At 68.7% G+C, this 18,785-nt stretch overlaps 1 protein-coding gene across 1 annotated transcript in view; it reads left to right on the top strand.

Moving 5' to 3' along the window:
• Window positions 1–4,787: 4,787 nt before the first annotated feature.
• Window positions 4,788–18,785, top strand: part of CACNA1A (calcium voltage-gated channel subunit alpha1 A) — a gene marked incomplete at its 3' end in the record, with an annotated part of 53,922 nt that continues 39,924 nt past the window's right edge. The window contains 6 exon segments of the mRNA XM_054179565.1: window positions 4,788–4,908; window positions 5,057–5,383; window positions 9,846–9,951; window positions 11,996–12,135; window positions 15,210–15,301; window positions 15,410–15,562. Of these exon segments, the coding sequence (XP_054035540.1) occupies window positions 5,058–5,383; window positions 9,846–9,951; window positions 11,996–12,135; window positions 15,210–15,301; window positions 15,410–15,562 (817 nt within the window).

Genomic DNA, 18,785 nt, shown 5'->3' with positions numbered 1-18,785 from the left:
CAACGCGGCCCGTGGCGACCGGCAGCCAGGGATGCCCGTGGCCAACCGGGGCCCGTGGCCACCGGGATCACCGCCCGCCCCCGGCAACGGGGCCCGCGGCAATCGGGGGTGGGGGTGGGGGTGGTGCCGTGGTTGCCATGGCAACCAGCCCCACGTGTGCCCCACAGATGCCCCACGGGTGCCCAGCGCTGTGCCCCTGCTCCGGGGCAGGTCCGCAGGGCTCAGGAGCGTCCCTGTCCTCCCCGGTCTCCCCCCCCCCGCCGTGTCCCCGGCACTTCCCTCCCCATGCCTGCGCCCCCCGCGGGCTCTCTGGCGCCTCCCAGTGGCCGCAGCTGGTGCTGGGCACAGAGGGTGGCAAGGTTGGTGCTGCCCGGGGGGGGGGGCTGCCCTGAGCTGTGCCCCGGTGCCAGGCGCTGCCCCAGGACCCTGCTGAGCTTTGCGCGCAGCAGGATGTGGCCCCGCAGCGTCCCTGGCACAGCCCTGGCACAGCCCTGGCACAGCCAGCCCTGGCACACACCTGGGCGGTGGCAGCGCCACGGCTGGGGGTGGGGCAGGATCCGGTGGGCGATGCCAAAGCACCGGCGCTGGGTTTGTACCGGGGCGGGGGGGGGGGGGGGGGGGGAACCGAGCCAGGGCTGCGGAGCTGGCAGTGCCAGGCTGGGAGGCGGTGCAGGATGCGCCCGCAGCAGGGTGGCCAGGTTGGCACAGCCTGGGCGACCCAGATCCACTGCGGGGGCCTCATCCTGCCCTCCTCCCGCACCGTGGAGAAAGCCCTCCCTGGCAGCAGGGCCGGAGCCGGCACGGGGCCGAGGGGCTGCGGTGCCCCCCGGCGGTGCCCACGCCGGCTGTTGGCACCCTCGGCTGCCCATCTGCAAGCGGGCAAAGGGGGGCACCGCGGCCAGGCCACCCAGAACCAGGGGCTGGCTCCCTGGGGGGGGGGGGGGGAGGTCTCAGGGACCCACCTGGGTGGTAGGAGCCAGGCCAGGTGCCCCCCACCAGAGCCTGGCACGGGGGTGGTGTTGGCACCTCGACGCCGGCAGCCGGCCAGGGAAAGTGCTGAGCCCAGAGCCTGGCAGCGCTGCCCGCGGCCACCCCCCGCGCCCGCACGCGCCTGCCCGCCGGGCACACACGTGCCAGCCCCGGGGTGGGCACCTCAGCGGGCACAGGGGTGCCAGGCGCTGCCGGGCAGCAGAGGCTTCTCCCCCGGGTGGTGGTTCTGAGGGTGCTGTCCCCCAGCACCTCGGTGCCACATCCCCGCCGTGGGCAGTGCCAAGCTCCTGCCATGGGGGGGGGGGGGGGGGGGGGGGGGGGGGGGGGGGGCTGCGAGCTGCCACTGCACCCTGGTGATGCCAAAGGGGACCCTACCCACCACCCCCACCCCCTCCCAGCCCTGCCAGGGCACCCCCAGCTTGGCACCAGTTCCTCACCGGTGGAACGTGGCACAGCTGGCACCGCTGGCACCACCCAGCCAAGGGCTGGGGGGGGGTGGGGGGTCGTGGGTGGATATTGGGGCATCCGAGGGGGGTCCATGGGGCTCTGGGGGCCACCAACTTTCGGCGGGCATCGGCAGGATGGCACCACCCAAGCCGTGCCACTGCCACCCCTCTCCACGGGCATCATCCGTGGCAGGGTTTGGTGAGGGCAAAGAGGCCAAGCCGGGGGGGGGGGGGGGGGGGCGGCCAGGAGGGTCCCGCGGGGGGGTGCCCTTGGCCCTGCTGCCCCTCACCCCCTCCCTCCCCGCAGCTGGCACCGCCCTGGTGCCTGTGCCCGGCGGCGGCAGCCTGGCACGTGGCCGCGGTGCCAGGACAAAGGCAGTGCCAGGACAAAAGGCTCTGACGTCAGCAGCGGGGCTGGGGGCACCCGGGGGGCAGAAAGGGAGCAGGGGATGGGAAGGGATAAAGGGAGGGGGGGGGAGTGGGATGGGATAATGAGGATGGGGTCACAGGATGGGGATGAGGTGCAAGAGGATGGGAGGGGATGAAGGGATGGGATAAAGGGATGGGATGGGATGGGATAAAGGCATGGGATAAAGGGATAGGATAAAGGGATGGGATGGGATGGGATGGGATGGGATGGGATGGGATGGGATAAAGGGATGGGATAAAGGGATGGGATAAAGGGATGGGATGGGATGGGATAAAGGCATGGGATAAAGGGATAAGATAAAGGCATGGGATAAAGGGATAAGATAAAGGGATGGGATAGGATAAAGGGATGGGATGGGATAAAGACATGGGATAGGATAAAGGGATGGGATGGGATAGGATAAAGGGATGGGATGGGATGGGATAGGATGAGATAGGATAAAGGGATGGGATGGGATGGGATAGGATGGGATGGGATAAAGGGATGGGATGGGATAAAGGGATGGGATAAAGGGATGGGATGGGATGGGATAAAGGCATGGGATGGGATAGGATGGGATGGGATGGGATAGGATAAAGGGATGGGATGGGATAAAGGGATGGGATGGGATGGGATAGGATAAAGGGATGGGATAAAGGGATGGGATGAGATGGGATAGGATAAAGGGATGGGATGGGATGGGATGGGATGGGATGGGATGGGATGGGATGGGATGGGATGGGATGAGATGGGATAGGATAAAGGGATGGGATGGGATGGGATAAAGGGATGGGATGGGATAAAGGGATGGGATGGGATGGGATAAAGGGATGGGATGGGATAGGATGGGATAGGATAAAGGGATGGGATGGGATGGGATAAAAGGATGGGATGGGATGGGATGGGATGGGATGGGATGGGATGGGATAGGATGGGATAGGATAAAGGGATGGGATGGGATGGGATAAAGGGATGGGATAAAGGGATAGGATGGGATAGGATAAAGGGATGGGATGGGATGGGATGGGATAAAGGGATGGGATAGGATGGGATGGGATAAAGGGATGGGATGGGGTAGGATGGGATGGGATAAAGGGATGGGATGGGAGAGGATGGGATGGGATGGGATAAAGGGATAGGATGGGATGGGATGGGATAAAGGGATGGGATGGGATGGGATGGGATAGGATAGGATGGGATAGGATAAAGGGATGGGATGGGATGGGATGGGATAAAGGGATGGAATGGGATGGGATGGGATAAAGGCATGGAATGGGATAAAGGGATGGGATAGGATGGAATGGGATGGGATAAAGGGATGGGATGGGGGTGGGATAGGGCAGGATGGGATGAGATGGGATAAAGAGATAATGGAATGGGATAACCATGCTGGGGCAAAGGAATGGGTTGGGGATAGGATGGGATGGGATAGGATGGGATAATGGGATGGGGATGAAGTGGGATAAAGGGATAATGGGATCAGATGGGGGTGGGATGGGATGGGACGGGATGGGATGGGATGGGAAGGGAAGGGATGAAGCCACCCTGGGGTCCCCTCAGGGGTGACACAGAGCAGCCTCCTGCAGGGCCCTGCCCTGGCACTCAGGGCGGTCACCTGTGCCAGCCACGAGGCCATGCCAGGGTGCAGGGGTGGCACACACGGGGCTGGCACAGGCCCCTGCCCGGCCCCACGGGTGGGCACAGCCTCCCATGCCCACCCTGTGCCCCTGCACACGCGTGTGGCACCACCTCGCACGTGGCCTTGCCCACTCGTGCCCACGGCAGACCTCCACCCGTGGCTTGGCACACGTGTGCCCCCCGTGCCCACAGCTTGGCATACTCCTGCCCCATGCTTCCCCCCGCCCTGCCCCCCGGAGACCCCTGCCCGGCTTTCTTTCCAACCCCACAGCCCCCTGCCCACAGCTCGGCACCCTCGTGGGGTGCCCTCACCCACACCTTGGCACCCCCCGTGCCCCCCGCAGCCCCCTGCCCACACCTTCACCCTCCCCCCAGCTCCGTGCCCCCCCCTCCTGCCGCTGCCGGTGCCCGGTGGGTGCCACTCGGAACCTCCCGGGGCTCTCCCACCCCCTCCCCAGCGCTTCCTCCTCCCCAGCCCCCTCCCCCCGGTCCGCCCCCCCCCCCTCCCCAGCACCGCTCTCGTTTTAGCCCTGACCCGGCAGGAGGAGGAGGAGGAGGAGGAGGAGGAGGAGGAGGGGGTGGGGGGGGGGGGGTGGAGGAAGAGCCCCGCGGGCAGAGCAGGAGGAGGAGGAGGAGGAGGAGGAGGAGCAGCAGCAGCGGAGGCTCTGCCGCAGCCCGGGCCCATGGGCCCTGCCGCCCCGCTGCTGCCGGGGGGGCTGACGGCGACCCCCGCCCGGCCCCAGCGACACTGAAGCGTGGCCGGGGGGCGGGGGGCTGGGGGGCGGGGGGGGGGAAAGGCAACGGCGACCACCCCCCCGCGACCTCCCCGCCAGGGCTTTTTTTAAACCCTTTTGGATTTTTCACCGATTTGAGGATTTTTTATTCTTATTTCTTTTTATAGAGGGGGGAGGATTCCACCCCCCCCCCTCCCCTCCCCCCCCCGCTCCGGTGCTCGAAGCCGCCCCCGGTAACGGCTCCCGGGAGGTGACCGGGCCCCCCCCTCCCCCTTCCTCCCTATCAACCTCCCCCTCCGATTGCTGCAGAGGGGCTCCTCGACCCCCCGACCCCCCCCCCCCCCGCTACATCAAGACCTCCCCCCCGCCGTTCCCTCCCCCCACATTCCTCCCTCCTCGGTCACCGGCACCGGCGGCAGCAGCAGCGGGACCCCCCCTCCTCTCCCCCGGTCTTCTTCCCCCCCACCCCTTCCCCGCCGCCACCTCCAAACCTTCCTTTTTCTCTCCATCCCGGGGGTGCCGCACCGCCCCCCCCGCCGCTACCGGTTCGCGGAGGGGGGGGGGCGCGGGGAGGGGGGGGGGGGGGAAGCAGCGCCCGCCGGTGCCCGCCGCAGAGGAAGGATGAGGATGAGGATGCTCGGGCCGGTCCCTGCTGCTCCCGCCTGAACGATCATCCCCGGGACGGCCCCCGGTGTGTCCCCCGTTCCCCGTCCCCCACCTCCCCCCCCTCCCCAAATCCTCCGCCTGTCTTCTCCCCATCCCCGTTCCCGATCCCATGGGATGCGATGAGCTCGTCGCCGGTGCCGGTCTCAGCAGCGTGAGGCGCCGGTTCTCCGCAGGATGGCTCGCTTCGGCGATGAGGCACCGGCCCGCTACGGGGCAGGCGGCGGCGGCGGCGGCGGCGGCCCCGGGGCAACGACGGCGGCGGCGGCGGTGGCAGCGACGGCGGCGGCGGCGGGGGGCCGAGGGCTGGGGGGTCCCCGGCAGGGCGGCCCCCCGGGGGCGCAGAGGATGTACAAGCAGTCGATGGCCCAGCGGGCGCGGACCATGGCCCTCTACAACCCCATCCCGGTCCGGCAGAACTGCCTCACCGTCAACCGCTCGCTCTTCCTCTTCAGCGAGGACAACGTGGTGAGGAAATACGCCAAAAAGATCACCGAATGGCCATATCCTTCCCGGGGGGGGGGGGCTCCCCGGCACCGGGCCGCCCCCGGCCCGTGCCCACCACCCCGCCGCCATCGGGGGTCCGTCCCTTCCCTCCCCGCTCCGCTCCCGCTCCGCGGTCTCCATCCGCTGCGTCCCAGCCTGCACCAAGGGTCCCTCAGCCCCTGCCCCCCCCGGCTCCGGGGTTCCCCCCCCCCCCCCCCCCTGCGGCTGCAGGGGCCTCATCCTGTGTCCTCAGCATCCCCCCCACCACCACCCCGTGTCCTCGGCACCCCCCCACCTCCAACACCCACCCCCCCCCCCCCCCGCTCCCCTCCCCAATCTCATGTCCCCCATCCCCTTGCCCTCCATCAGGGGTCCCTCAGCCCCTGCCCCCCGGCTCAGGGCTCCGGCCGCGGTGCCCTGCAGCAGGGCCTCATCCTGTGGCCCCATTCCATGTCCTCAGCACCCCCCACCCTCATCCCCCAGACCCGCCTCGTGTCCCCATTCCATGTCCTCGGCCCCCCCCCCCCCCACCTGCATCAGGGTCCTCATCTCATGTCCCCATTCCGTGTCCTCAGCCCCCCCCCGACCTGCAGGGGGGGTCCCCATCTCGTGTCCCCCAGCCCCTTGCCCTGCACCAGGGTCCCCATTCCCTGTCCCCAGCCCCCCCTGAGCTGTGTCCCCATCCCCCTGACCCCCATCCCACGGCCCCCAGCCCCTTGCCCTGCACCAGGGTCCTCCTTCTATGTCCCCGTTCCCTGTCCCCAGCCCCCCCCCCCCCCCCGACCTGCAGGGGGGTCCCCAGCCCCATCCTGTGTCCCCATTCCCTGTCCCCAGCCCCCCCTGACCTGCGGGGGGGTCCCCAGCCCCATCCTGTGTCCCCATTCCCTGTCCCCATCCCTCCTCCCCCAGCCCCTTGCCCTGCAGGGGGTCCCCACATCCTCCCCCTCCCCCCTTGCCCCCCACCGGGGTCCCCATCCCATGTCCCCATCCCCTGCTTTGCCCCAGGTCCCTGTCCCCATTCTGGGGTCCCTGTCCCCAGCCCTGCCCCCAGCCCCCGGCCCCATCCCCCCTGACCTACATTGGGGTCTCCATCCCCGCAGCAGCTCCCCCTGGCCTCATCCTGCACCAGGTCCCCAGCCCCACCTTGGGGTCCTCATCTCCCTGCCCAGCAGGAGGTCTCCATCCCCACGCTGGGGTCCCTGCCCCCATGCACTGCACTGGGGATCCCCTTCCCCCCCTTCCCTCCCCGAGGCTCCCTGGCCCCTGCCCTGTGCCCTACATTGGGGTCCCTGCCCCCCACGTCCTGCCCCAGCTCCCTGCCCCCACGCTGGGGTCCCTGTGCCCTTGCCCTGCACTGCGACCCCCAGCCCCATCCTGGGGTCCCCAACCCCTTGCCCCATTGGCCCCTGCCCAGTGCCAGTCCTGCCTGGGGGGGGGGGGGGGGGAGGGTTTGGGGGGGGGGGGTCTGGCTCCTGCTGGGGGCTGGGGTCGGGGTCTCCATTGCAGCAGTTTCTCGGTGCCCTAATTCTCGGGGGGGGGGGGGGGGGCCCTGACCTGCCCCCCCCATGTACCCCCCCACCCCTTGCTGCTGGGCTTAGCCCCCCCCCCCAGCGCCAGCAGGAGCCATCCCCCCCCCCCCCGGGGGCTGCCCCAGGCTTTGTCCACTCCCCCCGGCCTGACCCACTTGGGGGGGGGGGGGGGGTGCGGGGAGGCCGTTTGGGGGCATCACCGCGGGGCCTTGGGCACCCCCTGGCATGTTCCCCCTCCCCCCCCCCCCCCCATTCCTGCGCCCCCTCCCCAAATGTGGCACTGCCCCCCACCGCCAAGGCCCTGGGGGGGCTGGGGGGCACCGCGGGGGGCTTGGAGGGGGGGGGGGGGGAAGCTATGGGCTCGGTGCCAGCCGTGGGTCACCCCCGAGCTTTTTGGGGACCCCTCTCCTAAAAGCGGGGGAGGGGGCGCGGGGGGGGGGGGAGGCCGCGGGGGAGGGCAGCGTTCGGGCACCGGGCGCCGGCGGTGCCCCCAGCGGGCAGCGGTGCCGCAGCGGCGGTGCTCTGGCGCTCGGTGACGGAGCTGCGGCCCCGGTGCAGCACCGAAATGTCGGCCCCGGGGCCGGCTGGCGGCTGCCGGTGCGGGGCCGGTGCAGGTGGTGGTGGTGGTGGTGGTGCCGGTGTGGCACCGGCGTGGTGCTGGCTGGGTCGGACCGGGGGAGGTGGCACCGGTGGGTGCCATGCGGATGGCACTGGCGCGGTGCTGGGGTGGCACTGGTGGTGCCGGTGGCACTGCTGTGGTGCTGGTGGCACTGGTGTGGCAGTGCTGGCGCTGGTGTGGCACTGGGGAGGTGCTGGTGGCACTGGGGAGGCACTGATGTGGTGCTGGTGGCACTGGGGAGGCACTGGTAGCTTTGGTGAGGCTCTGGTGGCACTGATGTGGTGCTGGTGGCACTGCTGTGGTGCTGGTGGCACTGGTGTGGCAGTGCTGGCGCTGGTGTGGCACTGGGGAGGTGCTGGTGGCACTGGGGAGGCACTGGTAGCTTTGGTGAGGCTCTGGTGGCACTGATGTGGTGCTGGTGGCACTGCTGTGGTGCTGGTGGCACTGGTGTGGCAGTGCTGGCGCTGGTGTGGCACTGGGGAGGTGCTGGTGGCACTGGGGTGGCACTGATGTGGTGCTGGTGGCACTGGGGAGGTCCTGGTGGCACTGGGGAGGCACTGGTGGCTTTGGTGAGGTGCTGGTGGCACTGGTGCGGTGCTGGTGGCATTGGTGAGGCTCTGGTGGCACTGGTGTGGTGCTGGTGGCACTGGTGTGGTGCTGGTGGCAATGGTGTGGCGCTGGTGTGGCACTGGGGAGGCACTGATGTGGTGCTGGTGGCACTGGGGAGGTCCTGGTGGCACTGGGGAGGCACTGGTGGCTTTGGTGAGGTGCTGGTGGCACTGGTGTGGTGCTGGTGGCATTGGTGAGGCTCTGGTGGCACTGATGTGGTGCTGGTGGCACTGGTGTGGTGCTGGTGGCATTGGTGAGGCTCTGATGGCACTGATGTGGTGCTGGTGGCATTGGTGAGGCTCTGATGGCACTGATGTGGCGCTGGTGGCACTGATGTGGCGCTGGTGGCACCGGCGAGGCTCTGGTGGCACCGGTGAGGCGCTGGTGGCACCGGCACGGGGAGCAGATGCCAAGGGGGAAGGGGGGGGGAAGGACTTTGCTGGGCGGAAGCAACTCCGGCGGTGGCAGCCGCGGCTGTGCCGCAGCAGGATGGGCATGGGGGGCACCCCTGGCACCTTCCCCTCCTCCCCCCAGCACCTAATCCCCCCCGGCCGCGGGAGCCCAGGGGCGCTGGCATCGGCCCCGCGGAGCAGGGGGTGCTGGGGAGGGCGCTGGTGGTGCCACCCACCCCCGGCGAGCCCAGGTGGGCACCGGCCTGCCGCGGTGCCACCCCCGGCGTCACGCTGGGCACGGTGCGAGGGGGTGGCAGGGCACGGGGGGGGGGGGGGGCCAGGTGGGCACTGCCCCGACCCCAGCCCTGCTTTTTGGGGGGGGGGGGGGGCGGGGGGGGGAGGGGCAGAGATGGCCTCCGGATATCGGTGCCCACAGCTGGAGAGCTGTGCGGTGCCAGGGAGCTGCGCGGTGCCAGGGAGCTGTGCCCTGTGGCAGGGCTGTGCCATGCTGGGAGCCCTGCTGGCCTGGGTATTTGTGCCATGCCAGGGGTGTGCCATGCCAGAGAGGTGCCCTGGATAGCTGTGCCACGCCAGGCAGCCGTGCCAGGCAGCCGTGCCGTGCCAGGCAGCCGTGCCACACAGCACCCAATGCCAATTCGGTGCCCCTGGCACAAACCGGTTGCAAACTGGCAGGGTGGGGGGGGGGGTGGGGAGGGTAAGGGTGGGGGCGATGCCACTCTGCCCACCCAGCATGGCACAGAACTCCCCCCGAGCCTACAGGCCTGGGGAGGGTCCTGCCCCCCCCCTCCCCAGCCCTCCCTTGGCATTCCCCAGCCCCAGGAACCCTCCTGCCCCCCTCTTTGCCTCCCCCCCCCCCCCAAACCCACGCCGGGGGGGGGGTTCCCACGGTTGGCAGCGCACGGGGCGGGGGTTGGCAGGCGGCGGTGCCCCGCGGGGGTCGTTGTAGGTCTCGGCAGGGTCCCGGTTGGCACCGAGCGGCTTTGATCGGCGGCGCCGGGCGGGAGGAGGCTGCCGCGGCGCGGAGCGGGAGGCCGCCGGGGGTCGAGGCTTTGATGGAGCAATTAATGAGCCGCGGAGCGGGCGGGCGAGGCTGGCACCGCCGCTGCCAACCGCCCGGGGCACAAGGCAGAGCGATGGGCACGGAGCAGGGCATCGCGCGGGGGGGGGGGGAAGGGGGGGGGAAGGATTCCGAAGGGATTTAGGCGCCGAGCAGCACAGCTTGGGGGGGGGGTCCCCTCCCCTCCCCCACCTCCCCGCACCCCCCTCGGAGGGGGTTGGCAGAGCCGAGTTGGCCCTTGACTGGCACCACTCCTTTTGAATACATGATCCTTGCCACCATCATTGCCAACTGCATCGTCCTGGCACTGGAGCAGCACCTGCCCGACGAGGACAAGACCCCCATGTCCGAGAGGCTGGTGAGTGGGGGGCCAGGGGGCACCCCCCCCCGGCCCCCAGGGCTACAGCCAGGGGCTGTGGGCGCTCCCCGGGGCAGCGGTGAGGGTGCCCAGTCCTGCCAGGGCACCAGTGAGGGGTCATGGGCATCCCCCAGGGCACCAGTGAGGGGTCATGGGCACCCCCCAGGGGTACAGTGAGGGTCCCCAGTCGTGCCAGGGCACCATTGAGGGGTCATGGGCACCCCACAGGGGTACAGTGAGGGTCCCCAGTCGTGCCAGGGCACCAGTGAGGGGTCATGGGCATCCCCCAGGGCACCAGTGAGGGGTCATGGGCACCCCCCAGGGGTACAGTGAGGGTCCCCAGTCCTGCCAGGGCACCAGTGAGGGGTCATGGGCATCCCCCAGGGCACCAGTGAGGGTCCCCAGTCGTGCCAGGGCACCAGTGAGGGGTCATGGGCACCCCCCAGGGGTACAGTGAGGGTCCCCAGTCGTGCCAGGGCACCAGTGAGGCGTCATGGGCACCCCCCAGGGGTACAGTGAGGGTCCCCAGTCGTGCCAGGGCACCAGTGAGGGGTCATGGGCACCCCCCAGGGGTACAGTGAGGGTCCCCAGTCGTGCCAGGGCACCTGTGAGGGGTCATGGGCATCCCCCAGGGGTACAGTGAGGGTCCCCAGTCGTGCCAGGGCACCATTGAGGCATCATGGGCACCCCCCAGGGGTACAGTGAGGGTCCCCAGTCATGCCAGGGCACCTGTGAGGGGTCATGGGCATCCCCCAGGGCATCAGTGAGGGTCCCCATTCCCCCCCCCCCCCCGTGCCACTTTCGGGGTGCCCGGCGCAGGTCCCCAGCCCGGCCGGGCGCGGAGGGCAGCGCAGGGCAGCGCAGGGCAGGGCAGGGCTGGCTGCCAGCCCCTGGCACGGGGTGGGCACCGCTCCCGGTCCCCGCGGAGCCGCTGCGGCCGTCCCAGTTTCCTCCTTGCCGGGAATCTGGGACGCGCCGGCAGGCAGCGGCCACCTCCCACCCCCTCGGCGGCCGGGGAGGGGGGCGGCAAGGGGGGCAAGGGGCCGGCGGTGCCCCCCAAAATGCCCTCCCCTCACCCCCACCACCCCCCCAAGGGTGAGGTGATGCCAAGGAGTGTCCCTGGGTCCCCTGTCGGTGGCTTCAGGCCGGGCATAGAATCCTCCCCTCCCCCTCCCCGAATCCCAGCGTGGGAAGAGACCTCTGGAGCCCCCTCCCCAGCGGCTGCCCACAGCTGGATGCCCACAGCTGGGTGCCCAGGGGGGCAGCTGGGGTTGGGAGCTCTGCAGGGAGGCCTCCACCAAACCTCTGCCAGGGCCTCTGAAGCCTCCAAGCCAGGAGGTTGCTGCTGCTGCTGCTGGCACCTCCTGGGCTGCCCCTGGGCACAGCCCTGGGCACCACTCAGCAGGTGCCAGCCCCCAGCCTCCTGCCCCCCTCCCCAGCATGCAGCAGATGCCCTCTGGGGGCTGCCCCACAGCAGCAGCCAGGGAGGTGCCCTCAGCCTCTCCTCAAGGCCTGCTGGGCTCTGCCCTGGGCACTGCCAGCTGGGGGGGTGCCCACAGCTGGCTGGGGCAGGGCAGAGGGGGGGTCAGGAGCAGCTCCCTCTGTGCCCTGCTGCCCACACTCTGCCTCCTGCCACCCCCAGCACAGCCCCTTGGGGACCTCCTTGCTGCCTCCTGCCCACCTTGGTGCCCCCTGCAGCACTGCCAGTCCCTCCCCAGCAGCTCTGCTGGCCTGGGGCAGGAGCTTGGTCCTCGACCCTCCCCTTGCCCTGGGTGCCCCTCGGGGGCTTCCTCGCCCCCAGCTCTCCAGCCTGGCACCGCCTGGGTGCCCCTCAGGAGCTTCCTCTCCATCCTGGCACCACCTCGCTGCCTCCTGGGCACTTCGGTGCCCTTCAGTAGCTCCGGATTGGGGGGGGGGGGGGGGGTTGGGGGTGGTGCCCCCCATGGCTCCCAGTCCCTTCCCTGCAGCTTGGGGGGGGAGGTGAGGGTGAGGGGGAGGGGTGGGGCTGGCTCCTCAGGGTGCCCTCTGCCTGTGCCCACCCCAGGACGACACCGAGCCCTACTTCATTGGCATCTTCTGCTTCGAGGCCGGGATCAAGATCATCGCCCTGGGCTTCGCCTTCCACAAGGGCTCCTACCTGCGGAACGGCTGGAACGTGATGGACTTCGTGGTGGTCCTCACCGGGTGGGCACCAGAGGGCACCAGAGGGGCACCGGAGGGCGCCAGAGGGGCGCCAGAGGGGCTGCCAGCGCAGCGCTGCCGACCCCTGCCCTGCAGTCGTGAGGGGAGGCAGCCAGGCAGGGCAGCAGGGAGGGAGGGGGTGGGGGGGGCACAGGGGGATGGGGAGGGGGTGCCCGGGTGTGTGCCCACCCGTGCGCCCCTGCCTGTGCCCACCGCCCGTGTGCCCACCCGTGCGCAGGGCCGGGCAGTCAGCGGTGCCAGCCGCCGGTGCCAGCCGCCGGTGCCAGCCGCCGGTGCCAGGCGCCCGCGGCGCTCGGTGCCTCTCGGGGCTGTCACAACATTTCCCTGCGGTGCCACTCACCCGCCTGGCACCCGCCTGGCACCCACCGCTCGTGGCAACCCCGCAGCTGGCACCCAGCCCCCCGGCCCCTACCTCCCCCCCCCCCCCCCCCCCCCCCCCCCACCCCCGTGGGCACCGCCGCCTGGGGAGCAGCTGGGGGTCCCCTGGGTGCCCTCCTGCCCGACCTGCACCCTCTGAACGCCTCCCTGATGCCACCCTGTGCCCACCCATGCCCCCAGCAGTGCCATGCCAGGGGGCGCCTGGGGGCTGCCGCGGCTGCAGGAGGAGACCCTCGGAGGGGGGGGGGGAGGGGAGAGGGGAGGGACCCTTGGGGGTCCATCCGAGGGCTCCTGGGACCCTCCCCCACCCCGTGCTGTGCCAGCTGGGTCCCCGGGCACCCTGTGCCAGGCTCTGGGCCCGGAAAGGCTAAAAATAGCTCAGGAGCTGCCGCCCGCGCTGCCGGCACCGGCTGCTGGCACCGCCGCGGGCACGTGGGCATCAGCCTGGCACGGGGCTGGCCGGGGGGAGGGGGGGGAGGGCATCTGGGCACCCAAGAGGGGTTGGCACAGCCCCGGGGGGGGTGGGGGGGGGCGTCGTGCCAGCCTGGAGGGGCGGTGTGGGGGTGCGGGGCACACGCTGGGGGGGGGATGGCACAGCCGTGGGCATCTGGGCGTGTGGCAGGGAGGTCGTGGCACAGCCGTGGGCACGAGGTGGGCACAGAAGGGCTCAGGGTGGCCGTGAGGGCACAGCCATGGGCACGAGGTGGGCACAGAGGGCTCAGGGTGGCAGTGAGGGCACAGCCATGGGCATGAGGTGGGCACAGAGGGCTCAGGGTGGCCGTGAGGGCACAGCCATGGGCACGAGGTGGGCACAGAGGGCTCAGGGTGGCAGTGAAGGCACAGCCATGGGCACGAGGTGGGCACAGAGGGCTCAGGGTGGCAGTGAGGGCACAGCCATGGGCACGAGGTGGGCACAGAGGGCTCAGGGTGGCAGTGAGGGCACAGCCATGGGCACGAGGTGGGCACAGAGGGCTCAGGGTGGCCGTGAGGGCACAACCATGGGCACGAGGTGGGCACAGAGGGCTCAGGGTGGCAGTGAAGGCACAGCCATGGGCACGAGGTGGGCACAGAGGGCTCAGGGTGGCCGTGAGGGCACAGCCATGGGCACGAGGTGGGCGCAGAGGGCTCAGGGTGGCAGTGAGGGCACAGCCATGGGCATGAGGTGGGCACAGAGGGCTCAGGGTGGCCGTGAGGGCACAGCCATGGGCACGAGGTGGGCACAGAGGGCTCAGGGTGGCCGTGAGGGCACAGCCATGGGCACGAGGTGGGCACAGAGGGCTCAGGGTGGCAGTGAGGGCACAGCCATGGGCATGAGGTGGGCACAGAGGGCTCAGGGTGGCAGTGAGGGCACAGCCATGGGCACGAGGTGGGCGCAGAGGGCTCAGGGTGGGCACAGAGCCCCGGGGTGGGCACACAGCACCAGGGTGGGCACAGAGCACCAAGGTGGGCACACAGCCCGGGGTGGGCACACAGCACCGGGGTGGGCACAGAGCCCCGGGGTGGGCACAGAGCACCAAGGTGGGCACACAGCCCCGGGGTGGGCACACAGCACCGGGGTGGGCACAGAGCCCCTGGGTGGGCACACAGCACCAAGGTGGGCACACAGCCCGGGGTGGGCACACAGCACCAAGGTGGGCACACAGCCCCGGTGTGGGCACAGAGCCCCGGGGTGGGCACACAGCACCGGGGTGGGCACAGAGCCCCGGGGTGGGCACAGAGCCCTTGGATGGGCACACAGCACCAAGGTGGGCACACAGCACCAAGGTGGGCACACAGCCCCGGGGTGGGCACACAGCACCGGGGTGGGCACAGAGCACCAAGGTGGGCACACAGCACCAAGGTGGGCACACAGCCCCGGGGTGGGCACACAGCACCAAGGTGGGCACACAGCACCAAGGTGGGCACACAGCACCGGGGTGGGCACAGAGCACCAAGGTGGGCACACAGCCCCAGGGTGGGCATAGAGCCCCGGGGTGGGCACAGAGCCCCGGGGTGGGCACACAGCACCGGGGTGGGCACACAGCCCCGGGGTGGGCACACAGCACCAAGGGGGGCACAGAGCCCTTGGGTGGGCACACAGCCCGGGGTGGGCACACAGCACCGGGGTGGGCACACGGCCCCGAGGTGGGCACACAGCCCCTGGGTGGGCACACAGCAGCGGGGTGGGCACAGAGCCCCGGCGTGGCCACACAGCCCGGGGTGGGCACACAGCACCAAGGTGGGCACAGAGCCCCGGGGTGGGCACACAGCCCCGGGGTGGGCACAGAGCACCAAGGTGGGCACACAGCCCGGGGTGGGCACACAGCACCAAGGTGGGCACACAGCACCGGGGTGGGCACAGAGCCCCGGGGTGGGCACACAGCCCGGGGTGGGCACACAGCACCGGGGTGGGCACACAGCACCGGGGTGGGCACAGAGCACCAAGGTGGGCACACAGCACCAAGGTGGGCACACAGCCCCGGGGTGGGCACCAGGACACCTCCCTGGAGCAGCCCACGGCGGCCCCGCGGCCCCCCCGGGGGCATCGCCTGGCGCTCAGCGCCCCCCAGCGGCACAGCCCGGCGGCAGGAGGTGCCCTTAGCTGTGCCAGCTCAGGGGGCGGGGGGAGGGGGTGGAGGTGGTCCGGGGGTGGTGGGCAGGGGGTCCCTTACCCGCTGGTGCCCCCTCCTCGCCCGCAGCATCCTGGCCACCGTGGGCTCCCAGTTCGACCTGCGGACCCTGCGCGCCGTCCGCGTCCTGCGGCCGCTCAAGCTGGTCTCGGGGATCCCAAGTGAGTGCCGGGGGGGGGGGGGAGGGGGCGGGGGCGCGGGGAGGGGCTTAGGGGAGGTGGGGAGGGGGCTGGGGGTGGTGGCTGAGCCCCTCCCCGAATGTGCCGCAGGTCTGCAGGTGGTCCTCAAGTCCATCATGAAGGCGATGATCCCCCTGCTGCAGATCGGCCTCCTGCTCTTCTTCGCCATCCTCATCTTCGCCATCATCGGCCTGGAGTTCTACATGGGCAAGTTCCACACCACCTGCTTCGACCTGGTCACCGGTAGGTACAGGCCCCGCCCCCCCCCCCCCCGGACACCCCCAAATTTCCCCCCAAATCCACCCAAAATCCACCCCAAGTCCACCCCCAAACCTGACCCCAGATCCCCCCCAAACCTGACCCCAGATCCCCTCCAAACCTGACCCCAGATCCCCCTCAAACCTGACCCCAGATCCCCTCCAAACCTGACCCCAGATCCCCTCCAAACCTGACCTCAGATCCCCTCCAAACCTGACCCCAGATCCCCTCCAAACCTGACCCCCAGATCCCCCCAAACCTGACCTCAGATCCCCCCAAACCTGACCCCAAATCCCCTCCAAACCTGACCCCAAATCCCCCCCAAACCTGACCCCAGATCCCCCCAAACCTGACCCCAGATCCCCTCCAAACCTGACCCCCAGATCCCCCCAAACCTGACCCCAGATCCCCTCCAAACCTGACCCCAGATCCCCCCCAAACCTGACACCAGATCCCCTCCAAACCTGACCCCAGATCCCCTCCAAACCTGACCTCAGATCCCCCCAAACCTGACCCCAAATCCCCCCCCAGACCTGACCTCAGATCCCTCCAAACCTGACCCCAAATCCCCTCCAAACCTGACCTCAGATCCCCTCCAAACATGACCCCAAATCCCCCCCAAACCTGACCTCAGATCCCCTCCAAACCTGACCCCAAATCCCCCCCAAACCTCATCCCAGATCCTCCCCAAGCCTGAACTCAGATCCCCTCCAAACCTGACCCCAGATCCCCTCCAAAACTGACCCCAGATCCCCTCCAAACCTGACCCCCAGATCCTCCCCAAGCCTGAACTCAGATCCCCTCCAAACCTGATCCCAGATCCCCCCAAACCTGACCCCAGATCCCCTCCAAACCTGACCTCAGATCCCCCCAAACCTGACCTCAGATCCCCTCCAAACCTGACCCCAGATCCCCCCAAACCTGACCCCAGATCCCCTCCAAACCTGACCCCAGATCCCCTCAAAACCTGACCCCCAGATCCCCCCAAACCTGACCCCAAATCCCCCCCAAACCTGACCTCAGATCCCCTCCAAACCTGACCTCAGATCCCCTCCAAACCTGACCCCAGATCCCCCCAAACCTGACCCCCAGATCCCCCCAAACCTGACCCCAGATCCCCTCCAAACCTGACCCCAGATCGCCCCAAACCTGACCCCAGATCCCCTCAAAACCTGACCTCAGATCCCCTCAAAACCTGACCTCAGATCCCCTCCAAACCTGACCCCAGATCGCCCCAAACCTGACCCCAGATCCCCTCAAAACCTGACCCCAGATCCCCCAAACCTGACCCCAGATCCCCTCCAAACCTGACCCCAGATCCCCTCAAAACCTGACCCCCAGATCCCCCCAAACCTGACCCCAAATCCCCCCCAAACCTGACCTCAGATCCCCTCCAAACCTGACCTCAGATCCCCTCCAAACCTGACCCCAGATCCCCCCAAACCTGACCCCCAGATCCCCCCAAACCTGACCTCAGATCCCCTCCAAACTTGACCTCAGATCCCCCCAAACCTGACCTCAGATCCCCTCCAAACCTGACCCCAGATCCCCTCAAAACCTGACCTCAGATCCCCCCAAACCTGACCCCAAATCCCCCCAAACCTCATCCCAGATCCTCCCCAAGCCTGAACTCAGATCCCCTCAAAACCTGACCCCAGATCCCCTCCAAACCTGACCTCAGATCCCCCTCAAACCTGACCTCAGATCCCCCCAAACCTGACCCCAAATCCCCCCCAAACCTGACCCCAGATCCTCCCCAAACCTGACCTCAGATCCCCTCCAAACCTGACCCCAGATCCCCTCCAAACCTGACCCCAGATCCCCCCAAACCTGACCCCAAATCCCCCCCAAACCTCATCCCAGATCCCCCCCAAACCTGACCCCAAATCCCCCCCAAACCTGACCCCAGATCCCCTCCAAACCTGACCCCAGATCCCCCCAAACCTGACCCCAGATCCCCTCCAAACCTGACCTCAGATCCCCCTCAAACCTGACCTCAGATCCCCCCCAGACCTAACCCCAGATCCCTCAAAACCTGACCTCAGATCCCCCCAAACCTGACCCCAAATCCCCCCAAACCTCATCCCAGATCCTCCCCAAACCTGACCCCAGATCCCCCCAAACCTGACCCCAGATCCCCCCCAACCTGACCCCAAATCCCCCCCAAACCTGATCTCAGATCCCCTCCAAACTTGACCTCAGATCCCCCCAAACCTGACCTCAGATCCCCTCCAAACCTGACCCCAGATCCCCTCAAAACCTGACCTCAGATCCCCCCAAACCTGACCCCAAATCCCCCCCAAACCTCATCCCAGATCCTCCCCAAGCCTGAACTCAGATCCCCTCAAAACCTGACCCCAGATCCCCTCCAAACCTGACCTCAGATCCCCCTCAAACCTGACCTCAGATCCCCCCAAACCTGACCCCAAATCCCCCCAAACCTGACCCCAGATCCTCCCCAAACCTGACCTCAGATCCCCTCCAAACCTGACCCCAGATCCCCTCCAAACCTGACCCCAGATCCCCCAAACCTGACCCCAAATCCCCCCAAACCTCATCCCAGATCCCCCCCAAACCTGACCCCAAATCCCCCCCAAACCTGACCCCAGATCCCCTCCAAACCTGACCCCAGATCCCCCCAAACCTGACCCCAGATCCCCTCCAAACCTGACCTCAGATCCCCCTCAAACCTGACCTCAGATCCCCCCAGACCTAACCCCAGATCCCTCAAAACCTGACCTCAGATCCCCCCAAACCTGACCCCAAATCCCCCCAAACCTCATCCCAGATCCTCCCCAAACCTGACCCCAGATCCCCCCAAACCTGACCCCAGATCCCCTCCAAACCTGACCCCAAATCCCCTCCAAACCTGACCCCAGATCCCCCCAAACCTGACCCCAGATCCCCCCAAACCTGACCCCAAATCCCCTCCAAACCTGACCCCAAATCCCCTCCAAACCTGACCTCAGATCCCCCCAAACCTGACCCCAAATCCCCTCCAAACCTGACCTCAGATCCCCCCGGACCTGACCCCAGATCCCCCCAGACCTGACCCCAGATCCCCCCAAACCTGACCTCAGATCCCCCCAGACCTGACCCCAGATCCCCTCCAAACCTGACCTCAGATCCCCCCAAACCTGACCCCAAATCCCCTCCAAACCTGACCCCAAATCCCCCCAAACCTGACCCCAGATCCCCTCCAAATCTG

This window comes from Dryobates pubescens, unplaced genomic scaffold (genome assembly GCF_014839835.1).
Source record: "Dryobates pubescens isolate bDryPub1 unplaced genomic scaffold, bDryPub1.pri scaffold_85_arrow_ctg1, whole genome shotgun sequence".
Taxonomy (NCBI): Eukaryota; Metazoa; Chordata; class Aves; order Piciformes; family Picidae; genus Dryobates; species Dryobates pubescens.
Note: the sequence above shows the minus strand (reverse complement) of the source record. Positions and strands in the feature narration are given on the sequence as shown.